This window comes from Citrus sinensis, chromosome 3 (assembly GCF_022201045.2).
Source record: "Citrus sinensis cultivar Valencia sweet orange chromosome 3, DVS_A1.0, whole genome shotgun sequence".
Lineage (NCBI taxonomy): Eukaryota > Viridiplantae > Streptophyta > Magnoliopsida > Sapindales > Rutaceae > Citrus > Citrus sinensis.
In genome coordinates this window covers 3769935-3793940 of record NC_068558.1, presented here as the reverse complement: position 1 = coordinate 3793940, position 24006 = coordinate 3769935, and the positions used below count along the sequence as shown (strand labels likewise).

The following is a 24006-nucleotide window of genomic DNA, read 5'->3' as shown; positions in this document are numbered from 1 at the left end:
AATTAAACAAGAGCTCGACTACCAATTCTTAACTAATTCTATTAGTTTAGCTCAATAGAAATTAGAAAACTGGTACTATTAATCATTGCTATAGAAGTGGTAAAAAGTTGAGAATTATTAAATACTTGCCGACTTCAAGGGCTATTTTAAAACTGACTCTGCAGACTGTACGTGCAAGTTATCGTGATGTTAAAGGCCTGTTACCCTATTATTATTATATGGGGCACGTGTATGGTGTTTGTGCGAAGCGAAGTGACGTACATTGTGACAATTATTATCAATAAATGTTGTCCATATTTTTTGTTAAAAGGCCTCCCAGTCCCTGGCTGCTGGCTTTTGAGGTCTAAATTTGTAAACCAATTATGGAAGGAACAAACAACGAAGCTGCTGCTTTAAGCATCGAAGAAGGCCAAACAAAGGGATCTCAAAATCAAGAATCTGGCGCCACTTCAGCACACACCGTTGGCCACGGTCTGTATTATTGTTCCTTTCTTTACAGTTTCTGATCATATATAGATTTTTTTAAGAAATGTTTTGGAAGCAGGAAAATACTTAATTTCTTCAGTGATCGAGGAGCTTAATTTGGTGTTCCTTGAATTATATTCTTTGGCAGATTCATGGCAACAAATGGGATTCATGCTGGTGATCACCTTCAACTGCGGTTACATACTAAGTTTCTCAATTCTTATACTTGTGCCGTTGGGTTGGAAATGGGGGATCTTGTGCATGTTCTTTTTGGCTTTTTACTCCCTCTATTCTCAATGGCTCTTGTCTGCATTTCACTTCATTGATGGCAAAAGATTCATCAGATACCGAGACCTTATGGGCTATCTCTACGGTAATTAACTAATTTTTGTTTTTCAAAATTTAGGAATCAGGATTTGAACTTTCATAAAACAATTTTAAAGATATTACACCACCGTGGTGGTACATAATTGAAAATTTAACTAATTCTTACTTCCGTGTTCGTCTACTAAAGTTAATTTCTTAATCTTTTCTCCAGGAAGAGAAATGTATTATTACACTTGGGCCATACAATATTTGACCCTTTTGGTGGCCAACATAGGCTTTATCCTACTTGCGGCGAGATCACTGAAGGTACGTATGACCAATTATATCTGAAACTGAAAGCCAGCTGCCTTATGCACGAATAAAATTAATGATCAAGAGATAAGGGATACTGATTTGCTTGCGCACAGGAAATCAACATGGTATCCAGTGACTCTCCCGTGAGGCTACAAATTTATATTTTAATCTCCGGACTGGCCTTCTTCATTTTTGCCAATCTTGTTCCAACGATGTCAGCTATTCGAAGGTGGCTGGCCGTGTCTTTCATCATCACATTTACTTACGTACTCATCCTTCTTGTGATCCTTGTTAGAGACGGTAGGTATTTATTATTATTATTATTTTTATTTTTATTTTTAATCCAAGTTCAATTTATGCATGAATCATACTTCATAGAATTTTTAAATGAGAAAATTTCTTTTTTCTTAATTATATAAATTTCTGAGCGAGAGTGAGGCTTAATAATTTTTTTTTTTTTATAAAAAGGATCTAGTGAAATGATAATTTTTAGAATACCCTTAAATAATTATAAATCTCAATTTATTCTCCACTTTTGTTAAGAAGACAAACTTTTTTTCCCCCCAAAAGTATCCCTATTTCTTTTAATTTTTTAAACAAAAATAAGAATATTTTAAAAAGTATTATTTCGTAAACAGTAATTCAAAATTAATTAAGGCAAAAAAATAGTCATAGCATTTATGTGCAATAAAATGACAGCATGACAGCATCTATCTACTGAGATTGAAGATTGTCCAATTTTAAAGAAAAGAAAGCGACTTTGACGGTTGGTTGTTTTGTTGTTTGGTCTGAAATTTAAATTTTATTGATTGTGCATGATTTCTTTTTAAGTTTTCATAAATTTTATACCAATAGTATAAAGTTAAGCATTTATTACTGGACCCTCGCATTTATTAATCAGCAATGACTTATTGGAATCTTGCTAAGAAGAAAGAGGAATCTTTTTCCATTTTGGAATTGAAACTTTGAAATTAAGTAAATATTCACTGAAAAAACGTATCACATGACTACCAACTAGAACTAATAAATTGTAAAAATTTGGGTTTTGAAGGCACATCCAATAAAAGTAGAGATTACGAGATTCAAGGAAGCAAAACCGACAAGATATACAACGCTATCGGTGCCATGTCAGCGATCATCGTTGCCAACGCCGCTGGCATGATTCCGGAGATGCAGGTTAATTAATTAACTAAGAATCAGCGATGTTTATCAACAATCGATTTGTATACAAAATCTAATTAACTGACAGACCAAATTTAATTAAACGCAGTCGACTCTGCGCCAGCCTGCTGTCATGAACATGAGGAAAGCCTTGTATTCACAGTACACAGTGGGGCTCTTGTTCTATTATGGCGTCACTATCATAGGATACTGGGCTTACGGCTCCAGTGTATCCGTGTACCTCCCCGAACAGATAGGTGGCGCTAAATGGATCAAGGTCTTTGTTAATGCCGCAGTGTTCCTGCAGTCTCTAGTCTCCCAACATGTAAGATTGACCATGTCTTTCATATATAACTTAATGCTCTTTCGGATCAACATATATATATGTAAACACTAATAACGAATATATAAATATATATATATATATATATATATATATATATATATATATATAGGTGTTTATTTCGCCAGTTTACGAGACCCTTGACACAAAGCTCCTAGTGCTGGAAGAGAGCATGTTTTCTCGAGAAAACATCAAACGAAGATTTTTCGTACGAGGGGTTATTTTCACAGCAAATATATTTGTAGCTGCAGCTTTTCCTTTCCTTGGGGATTTTATCAACGTGATAGGATCATTTTCGCTCATTCCTCTAACCTTCGTCTTTCCGAGCATGGTCTTCATTAAGGTAATTAACTAGTATACTTGCTCTCTCTCTCTCTCTCTCTCTCTCTCTACGCACTCCTAATTAAACAAGTCAGAGAAAAAAAAAAATTCAAGTAACTAAATATATATTTTTTGTTTGTTGCAGGCTAAGGCAAAGGCATCTACAATACAGAAGAAGGCATGGCATTGGTTCAACATTCTGTTTTTTACTTTGGTTACAATAGCAACTACAGTTGCTGCTGTCAGGATTGTTGTTAAGCATATTCAAGACTATAGTTTTTTCGCTGATGCGTAATGAATATATATATATATGTCAACATTGTAAGTTAAGTTATATGTACCACAAATTATGAAATATATATGATTGATGTGCACTAAGGCTAAATTTATACAACTGATTGAAAATTTAAAGTAGGAATAATGATGCAAAATTAGCTCGAGATTTGGTGATGAATTGACACAGATTATAGTATCTATTGTTTTGTTCTCTTTTCAAAATGCGTTAATAAAAGTGACATTAATTAAGAAATTTTAAATCGATGCTGTCGTGCGGTTCTTTGATTCAATATGAGGATTTTCTGGTGAGTTCAAAATTATGCTGGGAAGGGACAATGATTAGACCAAAAAAACAAAACAAAACAAGGCAAAACAAAAGTCATATATGTTTGTGAGTGCCACAAAAATATAGTGACTTACACCGTACTACCTGTCTATTAAAAATTAGTTGAATTAATTGATATATCATATGGTGGTCCTGGATTAAAATTAAATCGATATAGTCGCAATCTACTTTAATTCTAAATTTGAGATCAACGCTAGATATTATTAATAATTGACCCCATTTTAAAGGTTAATATTCACCAGATGACTCACATGATAAACCCAGAGAAAATGAACAATAAATAATCTAGAAAAATTTATAAGTTGCAACACTTGGTTACTAATGAAACCACGTGCTGAGGATTCGAATACAGATAAAAAAAAATTATTAGATCTAATGGACAAAAAGATAAGAAGACGGACGGCGAGGATTCAGATTTGAAATATATTTTTCAGCTATTCACTCATCTCTTCTCTATAAATAGGAGCCAAAAGATCATGACCAAATTCCCAAAAATTGAGTTAAGCGAAATTTTATTCTTCATTAAATCTTCGAAAATCAAACACTCACTTAGTGTCAGAGTGCTTCTTGTGGGAACACATTCAAGTCAAATCAACAAGGATTCAATAAAATTTCAAGTTTCTTCTAGTTCAATCAGAGGAATCAGATATTGTTCTAAAAGGGCTGTAATTTTGTACCTTCACATATATTTGTAGTTTGTGGAGAACTTTATCACGATCGTTGGTCTCGATTCCGGAGGGGTGAGTACCTGAAAAAGGTACTCCGACGTCCAAGTTAGTGTTTGATCAAGATTAAATAAAGAAAAAAAATGAAGAAAATGAGTTTTCTCTCTCTAAGTATGAACAATGATTTTTAAAGGCCAAAGACCCCCTTTCTCTTAGAGATGAGTCTCTATTTATAGGTGATGGGTGATGTGGATTTAAGGTTTTGCTTTGAACCCTCAATCTAAGGACATTCCGGCCTTGTGTGTTTCCTTACTTGTATGATCTTTGGGTGTGATTTCTTTAGACTAATGGATTGCGGAACTAATTCCCCCCTCTTACCATTTTTATAAGCTCCGGAAGAATTTTTCCTTAAGTGTTATTCACCCAGAATAGATTGGTGTTAACCCCGAAATAGCTTAGGTGTTATTTTCCTGGAAAAACTTTTTTTATTTGACAAGATGGACACGTGATATGGTTTGGTGCCTTTTGGAATATGACACCTCCATGTTCTATCAATCCTTTAATCTTGAAGTATTTTATATCTAGCATCTAAGGTTTTGAGAACCTTTAATGTCCAATATAATTTTCCCAAATGAACTGACGACTGCTTGCAGAGGTTTCATCAATGATCAGTAGGAGATTATAATAAATTTCTATTCTGCTTATTCACAGTCCATGACTAAAATATCTAATCATTGAAGGCGAACAAAACCTATGAAGAGAAATTAATTTTAGTAATAAGTATACTAAATATGTAAAAAAAAATTGAGGACAAAATTATGCCTTCTTCAGCTGATAGCAGTCAGTAGCAGTATGAAAACTTTCTCACTTATTAAGGGGAATAAATTATTACTCAGCAGTCGGTGCAAGTTGCCCAACTGCTACAAAAGTAATAAAATAAAAGACAAATATTCTATTGCTATACACGTTTATATACCGAGATATATATTATTTAGCTGCTCCTCTAGAGTTGGGAATATTAACTAACCTTGTCCATATTTGTTAATAGGCCTTCCAAATCCCAATCCCGGCTGCTCGCTTTTGAAGTTTTAATTTTGTAAACCAACCATGGAAGAAACAAATAACATAGCTGCTTTGAGCATTGAAGCTGCAGGCAAAAGAGATGAATGTCAAAACCAAGATTCTGGAGACGCTTCAGCTCATACCGTTGGCCAAGGTCTGCATTATCGTTATCTACAATTTGTTATCATTGGTTTATTTAAAGATGTTTTAGAAGGAAGAAATTCTTGAGCAGGGTTATGTGAACGTTCCTTGATTTTTGATCCTTTGCAGATTTATGGCAACAAATGGGGTTGATGCTGGTGATCTCCTTCAACAGCGGATACATACTAAGTTACTCAAATCTTATATTGGTGCCGTTAGGCTGGAGATGGGGGATATTGTGCATGTTTCTTATAGCGCTTTACACGGCCTATACTCAATGGCTCTTGTCGGCATTTCACTTCATTAATGGCCAAAGGTTCATCAGATACCGAAATCTTATGGGATATCATTATGGTACTAATTAATTAATTTAAAGTTTGTCAAATTTATAGTACTTGACATCATCAGACCGAAAGGGATAACATTAATTTCTTACTGTCACTCTTTTTTCCAGGAAGACAAATGTATTATGTCACGTGGGTTTTGCAATATTTGACGCTTGTTGTGGCTAACATAGGTTTCATCCTCCTAGCAGCGCGATCACTCAAGGTATGGCAAATCATGGGTTAATGTTTCTTCAATCCCTATAATTTGAACTAATTACTCAATTTTTATATTTTAAAAAGTTACTTGCATATGTTAAGGAGAGAATATCCAACATTGATTGAGAAGAGTTTTTGAGTTAAGAATATAAGGGTACAGTTGATATTGTTTTTCAAATGAAGTACTTGAATTTATTTTTATAGAATAAGAATTAGTAGTTTTTATTCTAAGTAAAAATTAGAATCTGAACAGAAAAATAGAGAGAAGTATGTGTAATTGGTGTGTGGAGTAGTAACTATTTTTAACGACCCAAATTTTTTTTACTTTAATTTGAGTGTGTAAATAAATTTGAGTAATTTATGATTTTATCCCTCTCTCTTAGCCATGGGGACGAGTTAAGATGTGATACGTTGGAAACGTGAAATCATTGTTTCCAACTTTTCTTTGATAAGTTCAGAAAGCAATTATGTTCATCTTGCTTCCAATGGAAGCAAAAATGCAACAGCAATTGCTGCAACTAAACAATTATTTTTTCGTAAATTAAAAAAATGAAGAATAAAAACCAATACTAAACGCGCCGTAAACTTGAGAACTAACTTTTGAATTTGAGTTAGAATATTGTGCTTTTATTAAATCCTACAGTTTAGAATTAACGGCAAACACAGTTTTGGTTAATTTTGAAAATCCAAAACTAATTACTGCGCGATACCTAAAGGAGAATTCACTCAGCAAATTATACATGAAAGCCAACTGCCTCATGCATGCATAATCGGGGTATGTAGTTTGGCTGTATACAGGGAATCAGTTCAGAATTCAGTGACTCTCCCCTGAGGCTACAAATTTGCATTGTAATAGCTGGAGTGGCCTTCTTCACATTTGCATGCTTTATTCCAACGATGTCAGCAATGAGATGGTGGCTGGTCGTGTCTTTCTTCGTCACATTTACTTACATATTCATCCTTCTGTTCGTCCTAGTTAACAACGGTAGGTACTTTCTTTCTTTTTTTCTTTGGGTGTGGGGGGGGGGGGGGGGCTGCTGTGTGTGTGGGGGTGAAATCACTTGATCGATACATATCTATCAATAGATGACCAACTAGACTATGCTGTAAATTTGTAAAACATTTTCTATTTCCGTTTGAAGGTAAGTCTAATAAACACAGAAATTATGAGCTTAAAGGAAGCAAAACCGACAAGGTATTCAATGCCTTGGGTGCCATCTCTGCCGCTGTTGTAGCCAACGCCCCTTGTTTGCTTCCAGAGATGCAGGTTAATGATTTAGACTCATTAATTCTTGTTTATTAACAAATTCAATTCAAATTCCAAATGACATGAATCAATCGACTAACGAAGAATTAAATGTATGCAGTCAACTCTGCGCCAGCCAGTTGTCAAGAACATGAGGAAAGCCTTGTACGTGCAGTTCACTGTGGGACTCTTATTTTATTATGGCATCCCTATCGTTGGATATTGGGCTTATGGCTCCACTGCATCCGTGTACCTCCCTGAACAAATAAGTTGCGTAAAATGGGTCAAGGTCTTTATTAATTCTTCAGTGTTCCTACAATCTATGGTCTGCCAGCAAGTAAGATCTCTCTCTCTCTCTCTCTCTCTCTCTATATATATATATATATCTTCATACCTTGTTTTAATTACTTAATTCATTAATTAATAACATATAATTAATGCAAACCTTGAGTTAATTAACATCTTCATTGTCGGATCAAAATTTTTAACAACGAACAAATATAGGTGTTTATTTCGCCAATTCACGAGACACTTGATACAAAGTTCCTCAAGCTGGAAGAGAGCATGTTTTCTAGAGAAAACATCAAAAGAAGATTTTTCCTAAGAGGGTTTCTTTTCGCCTTTAATATATTTGTAGCAGCAGCTTTTCCTTTCATTGGGGATTTTGTGAACTTGATAGGATCATTTGCACTTATCCCTATTACCTTTGTATTTCCAAGCATGGTTTTCATCAAGGTAAGCATGCAATAGATGACATGCTACATTCAGTACTAATAACTAATGAAACAATAAATGACAAATAATATATCATGGCCTGGTTTCTTTTTCTCTGTCGTAGGTTAAGGCAAATACCGCTAGGGTAAAGAAGAAAGCATGGCATTGGTTCAACGTCCTTCTTTTTTCATTGGTCACCGTAGCAACTACAGTGGCTGCTGTCCGGTTTGTCATTAAGGATATCCATCACTATAGTTTTTTTACGGACGTTTGAACAATTAATTTATGTAAGCTTTTTATATAAAATAGATGTTATGAGTTGAATTGTATGTCTCCAAGTACGTATTTGATCATTGATGTGCAATGATGATTAATAAGCTCCACCATGTTTGGAACTTTGATAAGGAAAGTGCGCGTGATTCATAGTTTGTATTTCAAGTCATGTAATATACGTAAATAAATATATATCACACACTGCATCATTCAAAGAACCCCAAAAACAGAGAGATGGATTTACTGGCAACCACCAAGATGGCCAGTTCTCAAGCTCAACACTGATGGAGCGTTGAAGAGTTCGGGCTTGGCAAGCGCTGGCGGCTTAGTAAGGAACTATTGTGGGGAATGGGTTTGTGGTTTCAGCATGAATTTGGGTAGTTGTTCCATTATGGAAGCTCAGTTGTGGGGGCTGTACCAAGGTTTAAAAATTGCTTGGGAGCGTGGTTTTCGCTTACTGCAAGTTGAGGTGGATAATTTGGGGGTCACGCAACTCCTGAATTCTTCCGAAGCAAACCGTAGTGGTATTTCATCTTTGTTATGGGGCATTAAAGATCTACTAAACAGAGATTGTCAAATATCAGTGAAGCATGTGTATCGAGAGCGAATTGTGCTGCCGACTTCCTTGCCGGAATGGCTCTCAATCTCCCACTCGGGTGCCATATTTTTCATTCTCCCCCCATGGGAGTGCATTCTGTTTTGTTCAATGATGGACTAGGGACGGCTTTTGCTCGTTTTGTTTAGCCTAGCCGCGATCTAGGCTCCCCTTGTACCAGAACAAAAATGATGATTTTGGATTAAATGAGTTTTATTTTTTATTATTTGACCTCATGATAACTCAATTTTTTCTGCGCCTACAGAGTAGGGTTCGAACTCTAATCTTTTGCTTCCAATAGCGCAATGCAAAATTACTCTAGTTTTTTTTTTTAAAGGAATAATTTTTGAATTCACAATATAGAATTTGTTTGTGATATGCAAAACGAGTAACAATCGTCCTAGGCCACATCTAATAGTACATCGTGAAAATTCAACAAGTCACCAACAAATATGATAAAATTTTAGAGTCAAATACTATCTTCCGAACGAAAGAGTCTTAATTAGTTACTATAGAAAAACTTCTCCTTTTTCATTCGCTTCAACTCATAAGAAGCATTAATCAATCAAATGTAATACATGTTAATTCTCTGCTGTGCAGGCTATTTCTGCGCTCTGAAGATACACCCAGTCCAGTTACTTATGATTTCCATTCGAACGGGACGGTACATGTCGTCTACCAAGAAACGACAGGACTTCCTCTTTCCATACCTATTGCCGACGTGACTTTTATGACTAAGAATTTCAAACAAACGACCAACATACAATTTTCGGGAGTAAAAACTTGACGAGGCAGTAAACAAACAACGAATTGTCTATTTGGAAATTCCTTCTTTGGATTTGATTAAGCCAGGAGAGCGAATGCTCTGGAAGATGCAGTAGCAAATTCTATGACATTCCGAAAAACTTAGCAAACAAATGCAAATATATATCCCTCAATTAACGCCGCAGCAAAGCAATAAATGCAAAGTTAATTCATATCTATGTATGCCTGGCTCTTATCTTCCATTTGTTTTACTAGTTTAAGGGGAAAAGAAAGCGAAAAAAAAAAAAACCTGAAAGACAGATATATTAAATATAACATCATTTAATAGGAAAGAAATGGCATATACAATAAATACAATTATACAAATTTAGTTAATTCCCCAACAACATTCAAGCTGTGGTTCTTAATGATTCATGAATGTGTGCGCGTGTGTGCGTGAATATGTTTGTAAACTGATCTACAGATAGTGATATAAAAAGATACATACCACATGTATAGTAAAATTGATGTAAATTCAATTAACTAGCTAGGATGAAGATTGATTAGAAGCAATTTTTTTCCGGGAGAGTAGCTCTACGGCACGAAAGCTCTTTGTCCACAGCTGAGACTGAGAGAAGTAGGGACGTTGACTTGCATAAGAAGATAATTTCCACCAAAAAGATCATTTAAATGAACTTGACCATTCTTCAATCTCTTGATAGCCCTTTTCCATGAAACTTTAACTTTAGAGAAGAACCTTATTCTCTTTTTCAAGAACCTTCTCAAGCCTGGAATCCGAAGCTTCGGTCGCCTCCTAACTGTAAACTTCCGAAACCTCGATGACTTCCTTTTCTTTCCGAAAGCCGTTTCTTCAGCTTCTTGACCAAACAACCATCCATAATCATATCTCAGTCTTTGATATGAGAACTTGGAAACTGAAGCCATTTCTGAGGCATTAATTTGTGCTTGTTATATCAACCATACATATATATATTAAACAGAGTTTTTATATCAACCATACATATATTAAAGAGAGCATAATATATCTTTACACACACACACACAAAAAGACACACGCCGACGCTTGTAGGAAGCAGTGGTGATTTGCTTTTAGGTTATCTTCACGAGATGTGGATATATAGTCTTATAATAATTACAATAATACATTTTTTTGTTTAATTTCAAATGAAAATGCATGAAAAAGTTACCGAAACTAGTTGGACGTATTAAAGGTAACCCAGGGAGCTGAATTGTTAGGTAACGGTATGTGGCAAACGAAATAGAATAAAAAACCTAGTTTCAAGTAAATGTATAGAAAATGCCAGCGCTTGTCTTACATCTCATTTGGTCACTCAAGTGTTTGGTAACACTTACTTTTGTGATTTGGAAACTAAACGGATTTGAACTTATATAATGAAAAGACTTATAATAATTTACTATATTAGTTAATTATTATTTAAATATTATATTTATTATACATTTTTCAAAACAGTTGTAACTTAAAAGGTACAATACCTTAATATAAAATAAAATCTTAATAAATTTGTATATTATATAAGGTCTGTTTGAGATTGAGGTTCGAAAGCTATAACCTAAGTTATAGTACTAAAGTGTTTGGTAAACACTAGTTGCTGTAATTTAAAAACTATGTTAATTTAATTTTGTACTTGTATGATGAAAAATTTGTTATATATTTACCAATTTTATAAAAATTATTATTTAAAAATTATATTTACTACATACTATCAGTTTTTATTACATAATTACAAATTTTTTATATAGCAGCTCCAACATAAAAACTACAGTACCTCAATATCAAATAAGGTCATAATACCATTGAAAGCATGTTGATCTAATTTCTATTACATTGTATGCATTCGAGCACTGTTACGTTTATCAATAATAAGTGCATGGGTATTTTAATAATTTACTGATGATTTATTTACTATTTGTAGAAATGGATTCAAAGATCATGTCCAGCAGCGCGAGTGTTTGATGAAGTGAATTATTAACGAAAACGTTTGGAAAAAATATTATATATTGACCTTTTATGTAGTTTATTTATGAGTAATGCGTTCGGCACAATTTAAGTGCTGCATAATCCTAGCCGACAACTCCTTGGAACAAAAGCAGTCCAATAGTTTTTCATATATTTAGTTGCAACTATCTGTATTGAATCACCTTTGCAACTTATTTGAGTGATGAATATCGTAGATCTATTCGGAAAATTCAATTGAGCTAGAAACAGCCATAAATGCTTTAAGTGGTAGCTGATGACCCGATTACTGAGTAATGGCAACTGTCAATGTGGTACCACAAGGGCAACAAAAATTGTCGGGTCTAGTTTCTCCCTAGCTATTGCCTATTGGGTCCCCGTCACCGACTCTGATGTGTTATTTATGATTAAGTGGACGTATGTCAACTACTTAACACCAAAACTTACGCCCGCGAGGCGTCCCTCTCGCAGTAGGCCCTACTCGCCTCGCTCTTGTGACATGCTATGTTTCCCCTCTTTATTCCCAAGTAAAGGGTGAGTCCCATGCTTTTGTGGATCGCGGTCTCACGCACTAATCCCTACAGGTGCCCGTAGTAGGCCGGCCGCCCTACCTAAACCAATCATCATATCGGTCCCTCCGTTTAGTATACATTTTTAAATAAAATTTATTTAAGTAAAATTTTTAATAATAGAGTTTTTATTTTTAAAAAAATTAATTATTTAGTTGTTAATAAAGTTTTTATTAGAAATTGTTAAAATATTAATAAATAAATTTTCAAAATATTTAGATTCAAGGTTGAGTTGATTTATACTCAACTCTTCATAATATTTTACCATATGTGTATGTATAACAATATATAAGATTTAATTAATTTTATATTTTTATTTAATAACTACCCAATGTATATTCCTAAAAGGTTAGCAAAAAAATCAACTTAACACGGAATTTAAATGTATTTTTAAAAGTTATGTTATGAAATAAATGAATGAAATTGTCAAAAACCTAAAATTTAAGTTTTTTTTGTTAATAGGGACAAAATACATATTTAATTTTTAAAAACTTTACTTTAAAAAAAACAACAAAAATTATGAAATTAAAATAAATATTTATGACCATTAAATAGGTCAAACCATTACACCAAACAAGTAGTTAATTAAAAATAAAGATTCCTTCCATGCTTGAACTTCTCAGAATTTTAATTGCTAAATTCTGTCTTGATGATGCAAAGTGATCACAAGTGCTGCGTTCATTAATTTAACGCGACCATATAGAAAGATAGTACAATAAAAATCGATTAATTGCTTAGTCATCTACATTATAATGTATAATTAAAATACAAAATATTCTTTATTATCAATAACTATATGAGGAAATGAAAACTATACTTAAAAGGGACAATGACTCGGGCTTGCAAGAACCTAACCTACTGAGATACGCTGGGAATACCCCAATTGACAACACTTAGCATGTAATAACCAGGAGGTGCAACATTAGAAGAAGAAGGGGCCTCCAAAACCGCACTCACTCATTCACTTTGAGCCCTCACACCTCGGCCTAAACATCCTTTGATTCATCGAAACAGAGTGCGTTGTGAATGGAGGTTCATATGCAGTGAACTCAACATAATTGCTTGACCTCCTTTCTAGCCAAAAGTCAACACTAAACTCTCCTCCGTACTTAACACCACTATTCAAGCTGCTGTAACAGTTTATTGACACGTTAAGTGGCCTTAGGTTATGGTGTCGCCTATCCATATAATGGAGGACAAGTCCTTGTAGCCTTAGTTCAGTTGGGTAGGCCACGTTGCTGAAAGTATACCTATAGTTAGGATTACCACCAACAATTAAGGTAGCGTTTACTTTTTGGATTGTAGTAGAAATCCTGAGGAGTATGAATCCTATAATTGGGAGTGTGGAGCGGGATTGAGAGTAAGTTGTTTACTTGCACTAGAATTGAAGCATGGAATGAAGATCAGAATCCAATTTATGTGTTTACTTTGTCTTAGATTGGGAGTAAATAGTTTCAAATTAGAATTTTATCCTTATTTAAAGAATAATAATTTTTAATTACAAAGTTAATAAAAATATATTTAATGAATAAATATTTATTTTATTATATTTGTAAATTTATAATAATAATTAATATTCTTAATTATGACCATCACAATTTTTATTAATTTTAATTTTAATTATATAAATTAAAAATTGTTGATAAGGGCAATATAAATGAAATATTTTTACTATTAACATAGTTGAAATTAATATTTTCTTAGAATAAACTATTTATTAGTATTAATTATTAATATTAAATAAATATAATACTATAATTTTTAAATAAATATAATAATATTATATTTTCAAATAAAGATGGTATATAATAATATTATTAATTCTCTATTAATATAATAATATTATTTTTAAGTAAATTAAACTTAGAATCAAACCCAATTATTATTTAGTTAAATATAATAATATTATTTAAATATTTATTAAATATAATTATAGTAAATTTAATAAAAAGAAGGGTAAATATAAAATGAAACTTTATTTTATTTAATATAATTATATTAAATTTATTATTTATTAATATAATATTATTTAGTACAAAATTAATATTTTCTTAGAATAAACTATTTATTATTATTAATTATTAATATTAAATAAATAAAGTACTATTATTTTTAAAATAAATATAATAATATTATATTATTAAATAAAGATAGCATATAGTAATATTTATTAATTCTCTATTAATATAATAATATTATTTTTAAGTAATTTTAACTATAATCAATGCAAATTATTATTTAGTTAAATATAATAATAATATTTAAATAAATATAATATTATTTATTTTATTAAATATAAAATATTAAATCAAATTAAATTAAATTAAATTAAAAAAAAGATAGAAAAGGGATCGCACTCCCACCTCTCCCCATAGGAGTCCCACTCCCACTCCCCACTCCAAAAATGAGTGGGGCCCACGGAGTGGGATTCCCAATCCTTCCTTAATTAGTTGAAGTAAACACTGGAGTGAAAAATCCACACTCTTCACTCCCACTCCAGAAAATAAACACAACATAAGACCCTACCGTCAGGTAAAAATATAGCAGATGAGTGATACAATTTAGCTATTTTTGTGGAGGCTAGAACTGAAAACCTTGCCTAATGTTTTCCTTGGCTTGTAGAGGTATGGTCGGAAAGACAGGCTAGCAGCATTGTTCCATCCAGCACTACCTCGTTTAGCACCGTTGATGATCAGGATATGGCCAGTTGGGAGAATCAACATGTTATTTAAGAGACGGGGCTCTGGCATGTGTTCCATTTTCCAAACGTGTTTGTTTCGAGTGAGCACCATTGTCCCACAAGAGCTTAGTCCTTTCAAGAATCTCCCTTGTGCTGCAACTCTGTAAGCCCCTGCGGCTGCACCTCCACACACCATGACTTTCACTTTCCTAAAATTGTTTGAGTGGTCTAAACAGAGAAGTACCGATGAGCCTGAGCTTGGGCAGTTTCTTGATCCATACCCTGAAATTCAAGGAAAGGTCTTGACCACCTTGTTGCGTTTGTAATTGAAAAGGATTGAATCCCGATTGGCAAAAATGAACAAATTGCCATCCGAGAAAAGGTGAAGGGATAGAGGTTGTTTCCACTAGCATTCCTTTCATAAGTACGTTGCAAGAATGAAAGAGAAAAGACTTGTCGCTAGAGCTAGATGACAGCTTAGGCACAAATTCGTAAATGAATGACCCTCTTCCGCCTACAAGGATCACCCGATCATTCGCGGCAGGCAATATTTGATTCGAAGCATACCAGCGAGCATCAGACAGTAACCATTTTAACTGTTTCCAATTGTAGTGGCCATTTTCACAGGGCCTGAAATATCTTATCCTGCGTGATGCCATGTCCACCACTTTGTAGAAGTGTCCCATTGCTCAAGAAAGAACCCGAGGAGCACCATGAATCGGTGTCAAACCTTAGAGGCCTAATTTTGTTGCCTAAAATGTTGTACTCGACAAAATGTGCATAACAAGACCAGTCTTCGAAGACACTAGGCTTGTTCCATTGAATCGGTGACGTAGCCTGTATCCCGATTGGCCGACACCCGCTTGATCAAACATTATGACAGTGTTGAGGTGAGTTAATGCCATATGCATGGCTACAACACCGGTGTTGTTGAGAAGGAGCTGCCATTTTCCTTTGTCCATTTGGAGATTCCCTTAAACTCGCAGAGAGTAAACCGAATGCAGAGATAATAAGAAGGCGGTGGCCGTGAATTTGATAAGAAAACGCAAGCGTTCCTTGCCCGGCATTTTTGAGAATGAGAAAGAAATAATTGTGCTGTGAGTTAAGAGACTGGTGAGGTAAGTGGATTCTTTTTTATTTAGACGCTCATATTTGGTTCAAGCGGATCAGAAAACCATGCATTCAACGGACGTGTTAATCCTAAAATGCAGTAAATATATCCGCAAATGGATCTTCTTGTGAGCTGAGTTGATGCAGCTTGAAGCTTTACGTGTAAGATTAGTGCCCCACTTGTTCAGCGAAGATCAATCCATCCATTCTAAGCAATTTACGAGTTTATGGCTTTATGCATATGTTTCTTGGCTGATGGCAAACGAAAGTACCGGGACATGTCCGACATCCCAAAGATTCTTTGCAGCACGTTGCTCTTCCAACTCCACAGACAGACAATACTCGATTGTAAATGCAAACAAAGCAAGCTACTAAGCTTCAAAAGTTTGGTACGTGCTGGTGTCGGATAAATAATTAACATCAAGAAGTGACATGATTTTGTCTTATGCCATCACATTCTAATTCTTGGTCAGTTCAGAATCAGTAGTGAATTGATATTCAAAACTTCAACTCCAAATCAACACGGCCAGCCATCACGTTTCTCTATTTTGACCCGGCTGAAGAAGAATGATCATGATTGGAAAATTTTAAAGGCAAACTGAAAGAGAGTGATAATTACATTTACAATTAACTAACATGATGGTCAACAAAGATTATGTTGCCAACGATGCAGACACAGCTATTGTGTGGCCACTAAATGCTATTACTTTGTATGGCTCATCAAATTAATAGACGATGAATCAAGAACATTCTCATAAAGAAGCAACAACCAGAACTATACACACATCATGATGGGTACCTCTATCTGCGGAGCCATGGGATACATGAATATCTGATACGGCACCCAGTCATCCAACAGCAAGATCCCCAGCCAAAGGGACTTGGTAATAACTTACAGTCTCTGAATAAGTCAACAGCATTATAAAAAAAAATACAGACAAGAAGATGCCATTTAGTAGAGTTTTATTCTGGTTTGGATGAAGCTCCGGCAAATGGGGCATAAATCTAGATCTTGTCCACACCCACAGCAAGTCTGCAAATTAATAGATTCATAAGCACACGGTAGCCACTATTCTTCAATAAGAACGCTAAGGAATGCACAACTATTTTACCTGATGACCACAACCAAAGGCCATATCCTTTGGATCGGTAAGGCATATAGGACAAACCTATCAGAAATACATTAAGAAAGGTTCAAGATACTATTTAACACTTTAATAGATTTAAGATATTCAATTTTCTGTCAGATAAAATGATTGATTATTGGTAATATAAGGGAAGAATGAAAGTACATGATTATCAGAAGTAGAACTAGCAGGTGGAGCTGTGCCAACAACTCTTTCATGACCTGCAGGAGCACTTGGACGAAAGCTACTTGACCGTGAAGTTTTTGGAGTGTTTTGAGAAGCTGCACCATACTGAGGAGGGGGTAGGGAGACCCTGTCAACAGCCTTCCCTCTTTGAGCACTGATTGATATGAAAAAATCAAACAAATAGCAGTGAAATTAGCCCTTGGAGACAGTAGGAAAAACATCATGAGTGATAGAATAGTGAAACCATTACCCCAATATATTAAATTCTAGTGCGGCTTTGTACTGAGAAGGTATCTCCATTAAGGCTGCGAGAGCAAATTCAGCTTCTTTTCTGGATCGGTCAACATTCTTTGACATAATTTCTGTAAAATTTACAAACTACAGAAGGGAAAGTAACAAGGATTTCTCAACTAAGGCAAAGATACAAGCGGTAGAATCGCAGAAAATATCAAATCTCATGCTACCAGGATATACTTACCTGAAAATTATCAAATGCTCGAGCAGGAATGTTATCATCAAATTCCCTCATCATGTCCCATGGCCCATCTCCTACCCCAACTAATATAATCGACAAGGGGTACTCACTGGAAAACAACAAACATGTTGGAAAGGGATTTGGAAAGAAAAGGATCACCATAGAAGAATGCAAACTGGACATTCACCTCGCTTTAACAATTGCTTCAACAGTTTTCTTTTCCTGTGAGCTTAATTGGCCATGCTCAGTATCAACACTTCTGGTCACCTGCCAACCCACGGTTTCAGTTATAGCATAAAGAGTTTGAAGTTGAAAGAAGAGCCAGGAAGCTGGATGTAATTGCACTTTTATACCCAGCAGCAAAAAAATTTACATTTTCAAAAACTCTCTCTAACAATTATAACTACGCAGCACAAACTAATGGGTATTTAGTGACAATGAATTCATCCAAGTTTTTCGTTCATTATTCCATTTAGAATGTCATTGAAACAAATTTACAAACTTTAAACATCTACTTTCCTTGCTCGTAGTAGAACTATGTTTTGCCTGATACTCAAAATCGGAAACCTCAAATCATATCAGTTTTTAAACTAAGAAAAATGCCTCAGTTGTAAAGCTCATGACAGTAGATTATAGTTTTTCAACCATAATTAAGGATCATAGAACAGAGACGCTGTACCTGCCCATCAGCTATTATCACTAAGACATGGTACTGGCCCCCACTGTGCTCAACAATAGTGATGGCCATTTCAATAATGGGGGCAAAAGATGTTGGTCCTGTAAAGAACAAAGGAAACACCCAAAAGGCAAAAAAAAATTGAATAAAAAATCATAAAGAGAACAAAAGCAGGAAGAAAACGGAAGGAATTGAATCAAATTGCAACCTGCAAGTCGTAGGTGAGGGACCAATTCTCTATATCGTCTCAACACTTCTTCAAATCCATTACAAAACTTTTCGTCCGGATAAAAACTGAACACTTCTTGATCATGTGTTGAAGCTGCCAATTCATAGAATAGATTTTAAAACAAACTACCAACTAGCCATAACATAACAAGTCGAAGCAAAAGCACTTAAATAAGGGGGGTGGGGGGGAGGAATACCATCTCCAAAACCAAAACATGGAATTAAGTTATCCTCATCAAAGGAAGACAATGTTTTTCCAATAATTGATATTGCTTGTTCGTAGGGATTCTGATCATCACCAATGTGATGTAGACTTCTCCGCTGAAATGATCTTGCACCTATTAACAGACCAGGTTAGTAATATTTCCTGATAATGTGGAAAAAAGTACTTATAATATGAATCCAGACAAGGTCCAACCAGTCCACTCATTGCTCTTTGTGAAATCAATACCAACAATGAGATTTGATGACTCTAGCCCAGCACGTGCCAAAGCATCTGTAACCTGCAGGTGAAGACAAATTCAACGTTGTGAATTTGGTTGAAGAAAAGAAAAAGTGAAAGCACTACCAATGATAAACTGCCATCAGCAAACAGTATATATATTTCATTTTCCAGGAACAACGACATGATAAGTTAGGGAATCCATGAAGTCCATCAGTAATACAATCTTCTTGAAAAACAGTAAGCCAAAACATATTGAAGATGAAAGAAGAACAACAAAATCCCTTCATACTTTGTTGATGTTTAGTACCTTGAAACAACTTTAATGTCTGAAATGGTAGTACACAACTCTCAATCAAGTGAGTGCTTAAAACACATCCTCCTAAAGAGCATTTTCTGCATATTTTGTGGAAGCTGTGCATGCTGCTGATACCAGGAACTATACTACTTTACTGAGAAAATTAGAATATAACCATACCTGCTCCAGGCTATGATAGTTATCATCTATCTTGGAGTACTTCCTCTCCAGCTTCCTCGTCGACTCTGGGGCCCGACCACTGTAGCTTTGAGATGGAGTGGCATAATACTGTTGTGGGGCATACTCTTGACTTGGTTGACCATATGGTGGCTGCTGCGGATAATTGTGATGATTCCATGAATATGAACTAGACCCAAATGAAGGCTGCCGAGAACTTTCCCGTTTTGAAATTATCCCACCCATCAACTCTATAACCAACAGATATTCTGCAACATCCAACCAATATGAAAAAAACTAAGTGAATTGACCATAACTGTAAAGACCTTAAGCAAATTCAACGTTCTGAACCCAAGTTGACCAAAAGAGAACTCGCAATGATAAAGATAAAGCACAATTAGTGACAACTGAACTAACTGAAAGTACTCCATCGTGTGCCGTTAACTGGAAATTTTTCTAAATTTTTCCATGCACTATTCACCAAATTGGAAAAATCCAATTAGATGCTTAGGAATATATATTTTATATTGCAAATATCCAAAAATGTGCGGCCAACAAGAAAAACAATGACAATTTGGAAAAAGAAAGAAATCAAAGACTTGAAGCGTGACCACAATATGAAAATGCATCTTTAATTCCATAATTATCCAAAAATTTTAAAAGCCAGTCAAAACTTTGTAAAGTCTAGGTGTCATTAAGAACAACAGATAAAGTTTGGAATTTTTCTCCCACAAATACATAATTTCCAAAAGTCATAGTAGAACAAATAAGATTAAAATTGAAAATGAACTAGGGAAAATAGTCCCAAAGTCCCAACCCAAAAAAAAAAAAAAAAAGAGCAAGCCCTTCAATGCAAAATCACTCAAGACTGCAAAAAAGGTCAGATCTTCACCAGCATTCGCAGACCCAGCAACCAATTTTGTCTAGTACTAAATTTAGCAACAAAGAAACATAAAGTGAAAATCTGAGAGAAAGCATTTGATAATAACCGTACAGGAATGATTGGTTTAGCATACCTTAGCAAAAACTGTTCAGTTTCAGCAACATCTTCAATTCTTGTGCTTGGCTTAAGAAGAAGATGGCGGTGAAGTTGGTGTCGTCAGTTCAGAATTCAGATGGCGGATGAGTCCTTGTGCTGTATTGACAGTATTGTATTTGTAATGGTGAAAAGTAGTTGCAAAGTAAAAGTGACTTTGGGGAGTTACTGCTGCTGTCGCTCGTTTCTTGGAACTTTCCCTCATTTTTTTAGCTTTCTTAAAGATAATAAATAATCCGATAATTTGTCTCTCTTGATTGTGACGCCCGTACTCTCCACTCAACTTGCTAGGGCATCTACCGAACCCCACGCCTCTCAAGCTCAATCCATTCAACCGATTTTCCAATTTTTTCAATTTTTGTTTCTCCTTAAAAATTAAAATCTCCTTTTGTAACCATACTCTCTACAGTAGTGAACATATTTTTTTTTTTAAAAAAAAAGAGTTAAGATATTATAAATTTTTTATTTTATTAATGATAAATTAAATTAAATTAATTTTTAAATTACAGTCATTAATATTTATTAAATATTTTAATACTGTAATTTTTAAGATATATATGTTCAATCTTAAATAAAACTTATGATAATAAATATAAATGAACATCCTTTTCTTTTTACAATAAAATATGTAGTATTATCTCTATCTCTCATTTGATAGTATCTCGTTTGCCGTCATTTTCGTGTTTCTTTGAAATGAAATATGTATATATGGATCATATATAAATATAGGCAAAATGATTGGTAGTGGAATGAATAGTTTAGATAGACATTATTGTCGTTCGAGTTGAAAGCAACTCAAAATTTATTAAAGTCGCTTAAGATTCCAGCAGTTACTGATTCTATTTTATTATCATTTCCAGCGAACAAATACATATACATACACAGAAAATGATAAACATGTTGACCGAATACGGATTGCGGTTCACTTGGTCTATTACTCTATTATTGCTTTTGTTTTCTTTTTTCACTGTATTTTTTGCTACGTCCAATTTCTACAAAAAGGGACCAGATTACATATCCTAAAAAGATCGCAGATATGGATTTTGATAAGAATACTAACCATACTTTAATTATTATTTTTTACTTTAAAAAAAAAAAAGTGGCCTTAATGGGTACAAACAAGTGCAAGACAATGGTGGGTTAAATTGCAACTAAATTATAACTAGCAGGCTGGGGCTCAATCATTAAAAAAGAGAAACAGTATTTAAGGGTTACAAAAAGGGGCCTCAACTTTCAAATTAAACAGGGGAAGTGGTAAAAACAAGTAGTAACACTGACAATAACAGAAAAATATGTTCAATACATAAGCAATGCTGCTGTCTATCTAATGTTTTTAAAAACGAATGGCAGGTGTAGAGACTAGGCAAAGAGGAGTTTTCTTGTGCATTGTCATCCCAGGCGCTTCTTCCATATCCAATCTTCAATTCTGATCCCTGGTGGCAATTTCCAATCAAAACGATGCAGTAAATTCGCAAGGGCAAGCTCACTTAATGGCATGGCAAAATTCATTCCAGGACATCCCCTCCTGCCTACTCCAAATGGTATCAACACAAAGTTGTTTCCCTTCAAATCGATTGAGCTATTCAAGAACCTTTCGGGTCGAAACTCAAACGGAATGTTCCCAGTGCTCAGGGTCTGTTGCTATCGCCTTTGCATTAAAAGTACCCTTGTCCCAGAAGGAATTTCGTATTCTCCTACCCTGCAATCCTCGGTAGTTTCTCTGGGGACTAGCAACGGCGCTGGTGGATGAAGTCTTAGTGCTTCCTTTACAACTAACTTAAGGTACATCAGTTCGGAGAGATCGCTTTCTTCCACCACCTCTCTTCCCTTAACGACTCCTCTTACTTCATTTTGTGCCCTTCTCATCACGGATGGATTTCTGATAAGCTCGGTCATTGTCCAAACCAACGTGGCCGAATATGTATCGGTCCCCGCAACAAATATGTCCTAATAGAAATGTATGCTTTAAAATGGTTAACAAAAGACAGTTAGGATCAGTAATAAAAGAACTAGCATATATCGAGCATGCCGTGAGGAGGCTCTTGATTTGTTCATTGCTTACGGCTACCGCTTGACTTGAATCCTTTTGATTCGAACAAGTACATCGACAAGATCTTCGTGTTCAGGTTTAGGCCTTCTAGGGTCAAGGTGTTGCTGTAATATTTCTTCATCATAAAATCTGTCAAGTTCTCTGAAAATCTTCATTACTCTTGCTTCTCGGCCATTAAACTTGTCAAGCCATCCTATCCAGGGAAAAAAATCTGCAATACTGGACTCCGCCACTACGGCCTGCATTTCCCGCATCAAGACATCAAACCTAGTTGTCCCAGTATCCGCTCCGCTGTCGTATTTTCTACCGAAGGTGACACGGCATATGATGTTATTTGCTAGCAGAAATATCAATCTGCTGAGATCAGTCGGTTCTGCTGATGATCGAGCTATGATCTTAATCATATCCGCCACTTCTTCATTTCTCATTGCCTGGAATGATTGGACTCTCTTTGAACCAAGTAATACCAAGATTGCTATCTTCCTGATCCCTCTCCAGTACTCGCCATATGGGGCAAAAGTTATGTTACTGCAGTTGTAACTGAAGATTTTAGCAGCATATAACTCTGGCCTACCTGAAAAAATAAGATCATGGGTTCTGAAGATGTCTCTGGCAACGTCAGCTGAGGAAATCACTAGAGTAGGGAGTGAGCCAAGTTGCAAGAACACGAGGGGTCCGTATTCGTTTGAAAGTTTTTGCAGCGATACATGGGGTGAGTCCCCGGTAAGTTGGTGCAGATTTCCTATAAGTGGGAGCTTCCAAGGACCAGGAGGGAGCCTGGTTGCTTGAGCTTTACTAGTTTTCTGCTTGATCAATAATATTAACACAAATGATGAGGTTGTAATTAACAAGAGAAGGAAGAAAAATTGAGAAATCATAGCGCAGTTGCACTCTTTAGTCTGTAGCATGTACTCTGTAGTGAGAAGAAAGTGTTGAAACGGTGCCGCTGCTCACTGCTGCTGGTTTTTCAAGTGTGGCAGCAAATGAAACAGTTGTTTGATAATTGTGTCATTTACGAAAATAGCCAACAAAATGGCTGTCAGCCTCTCCTTGTTATCCTGATCATTTTTTATACGGAAATTTTTTCGACACTATTTTTATTTTATTATATGTACATCTAATTATTATAAAATTTTGATATGTATTTTGCACCACCTTTATTTTTAAACTTGTATCAATCAACTATTTTAACATTAAAAATAACTATTTTACCTCTAAATGAATTAAAAGACTATTTTATCCTATAAATTTTTGAAAAAAAAAACTATAATTATAAGAATATCCCTAAATTCAATAAAATAAATAAATCTCAAAATCTAAGATGATAATTTTTAATGAAATTATAATTATAAAAAAATAACATCTTGTAATTATAATTTTATTTAATTTTTGTAATTAAATTAAATATAATGAAGTTTACAAAAAAATTAACATGAAGAAA

The 24006-nt window shown here is 34.7% G+C and overlaps 3 protein-coding genes and 1 pseudogene across 6 annotated transcripts; 2 read left to right on the top strand and 2 right to left on the bottom strand.

Annotated features, from left to right (window-relative positions):
• The first annotated feature begins 317 nt into the window (after window positions 1-317).
• Window positions 318-3324, top strand: LOC102606955 (proline transporter 1-like). Its single transcript, XM_006476855.4, has 8 exons — window positions 318-471; window positions 614-838; window positions 1004-1098; window positions 1200-1386; window positions 2138-2262; window positions 2357-2572; window positions 2703-2933; window positions 3057-3324. Exons 1-8 carry the CDS (start codon window positions 363-365, stop codon window positions 3204-3206), a joined length of 1338 nt encoding a protein of 445 aa, XP_006476918.2. The 5' UTR covers window positions 318-362; the 3' UTR covers window positions 3207-3324.
• Window positions 3325-5226: 1902 nt separating this feature from the next.
• LOC112498309 (probable proline transporter 2) lies at window positions 5227-8302 on the top strand. 2 transcript variants are annotated; one of them, XM_052436355.1, is made up of 8 exons: window positions 5227-5414; window positions 5531-5755; window positions 5856-5950; window positions 6742-6928; window positions 7086-7210; window positions 7311-7526; window positions 7694-7924; window positions 8028-8302. In XM_052436355.1, the coding sequence occupies exons 1-8, from the start codon at window positions 5306-5308 to the stop codon at window positions 8175-8177; spliced, it is 1338 nt and encodes a 445-aa protein (XP_052292315.1). In that variant the 5' UTR covers window positions 5227-5305; the 3' UTR covers window positions 8178-8302. The 2 variants fall into 2 exon arrangements, with proteins under 2 accessions (XP_052292315.1, XP_052292316.1); XM_052436356.1 differs by lacking the exon at window positions 7694-7924.
• Window positions 8303-16595: 8293 nt separating this feature from the next.
• On the bottom strand, window positions 16596-20762 carry LOC102630950 (E3 ubiquitin-protein ligase RGLG2-like). 3 transcript variants are annotated; one of them, XM_025099318.2, is made up of 13 exons: window positions 20496-20762; window positions 20324-20408; window positions 19483-19748; window positions 18981-19065; window positions 18760-18900; window positions 18543-18656; window positions 18338-18435; window positions 17846-17925; window positions 17662-17767; window positions 17434-17561; window positions 17163-17337; window positions 16983-17039; window positions 16596-16903 (listed from the first exon to the last, which is right to left on the bottom strand). In XM_025099318.2, the coding sequence occupies exons 3-13, from the start codon at window positions 19723-19725 to the stop codon at window positions 16823-16825; spliced, it is 1308 nt and encodes a 435-aa protein (XP_024955086.2). In that variant the 5' UTR covers window positions 19726-19748; window positions 20324-20408; window positions 20496-20762; the 3' UTR covers window positions 16596-16822. The 3 variants fall into 3 exon arrangements, with proteins under 3 accessions (XP_024955086.2, XP_006476915.2, XP_006476916.3); XM_006476852.4 differs by lacking the exon at window positions 20324-20408 and having other exon boundaries at window positions 20496-20753; XM_006476853.3 differs by lacking the exons at window positions 20324-20408; window positions 20496-20762 and adding an exon at window positions 19841-19983.
• A 726-nt stretch (window positions 20763-21488) lies between these two features.
• On the bottom strand, window positions 21489-23566 carry LOC102630657 (cytochrome P450 71A9-like; annotated as a pseudogene).
• Window positions 23567-24006: the final 440 nt, after the last annotated feature.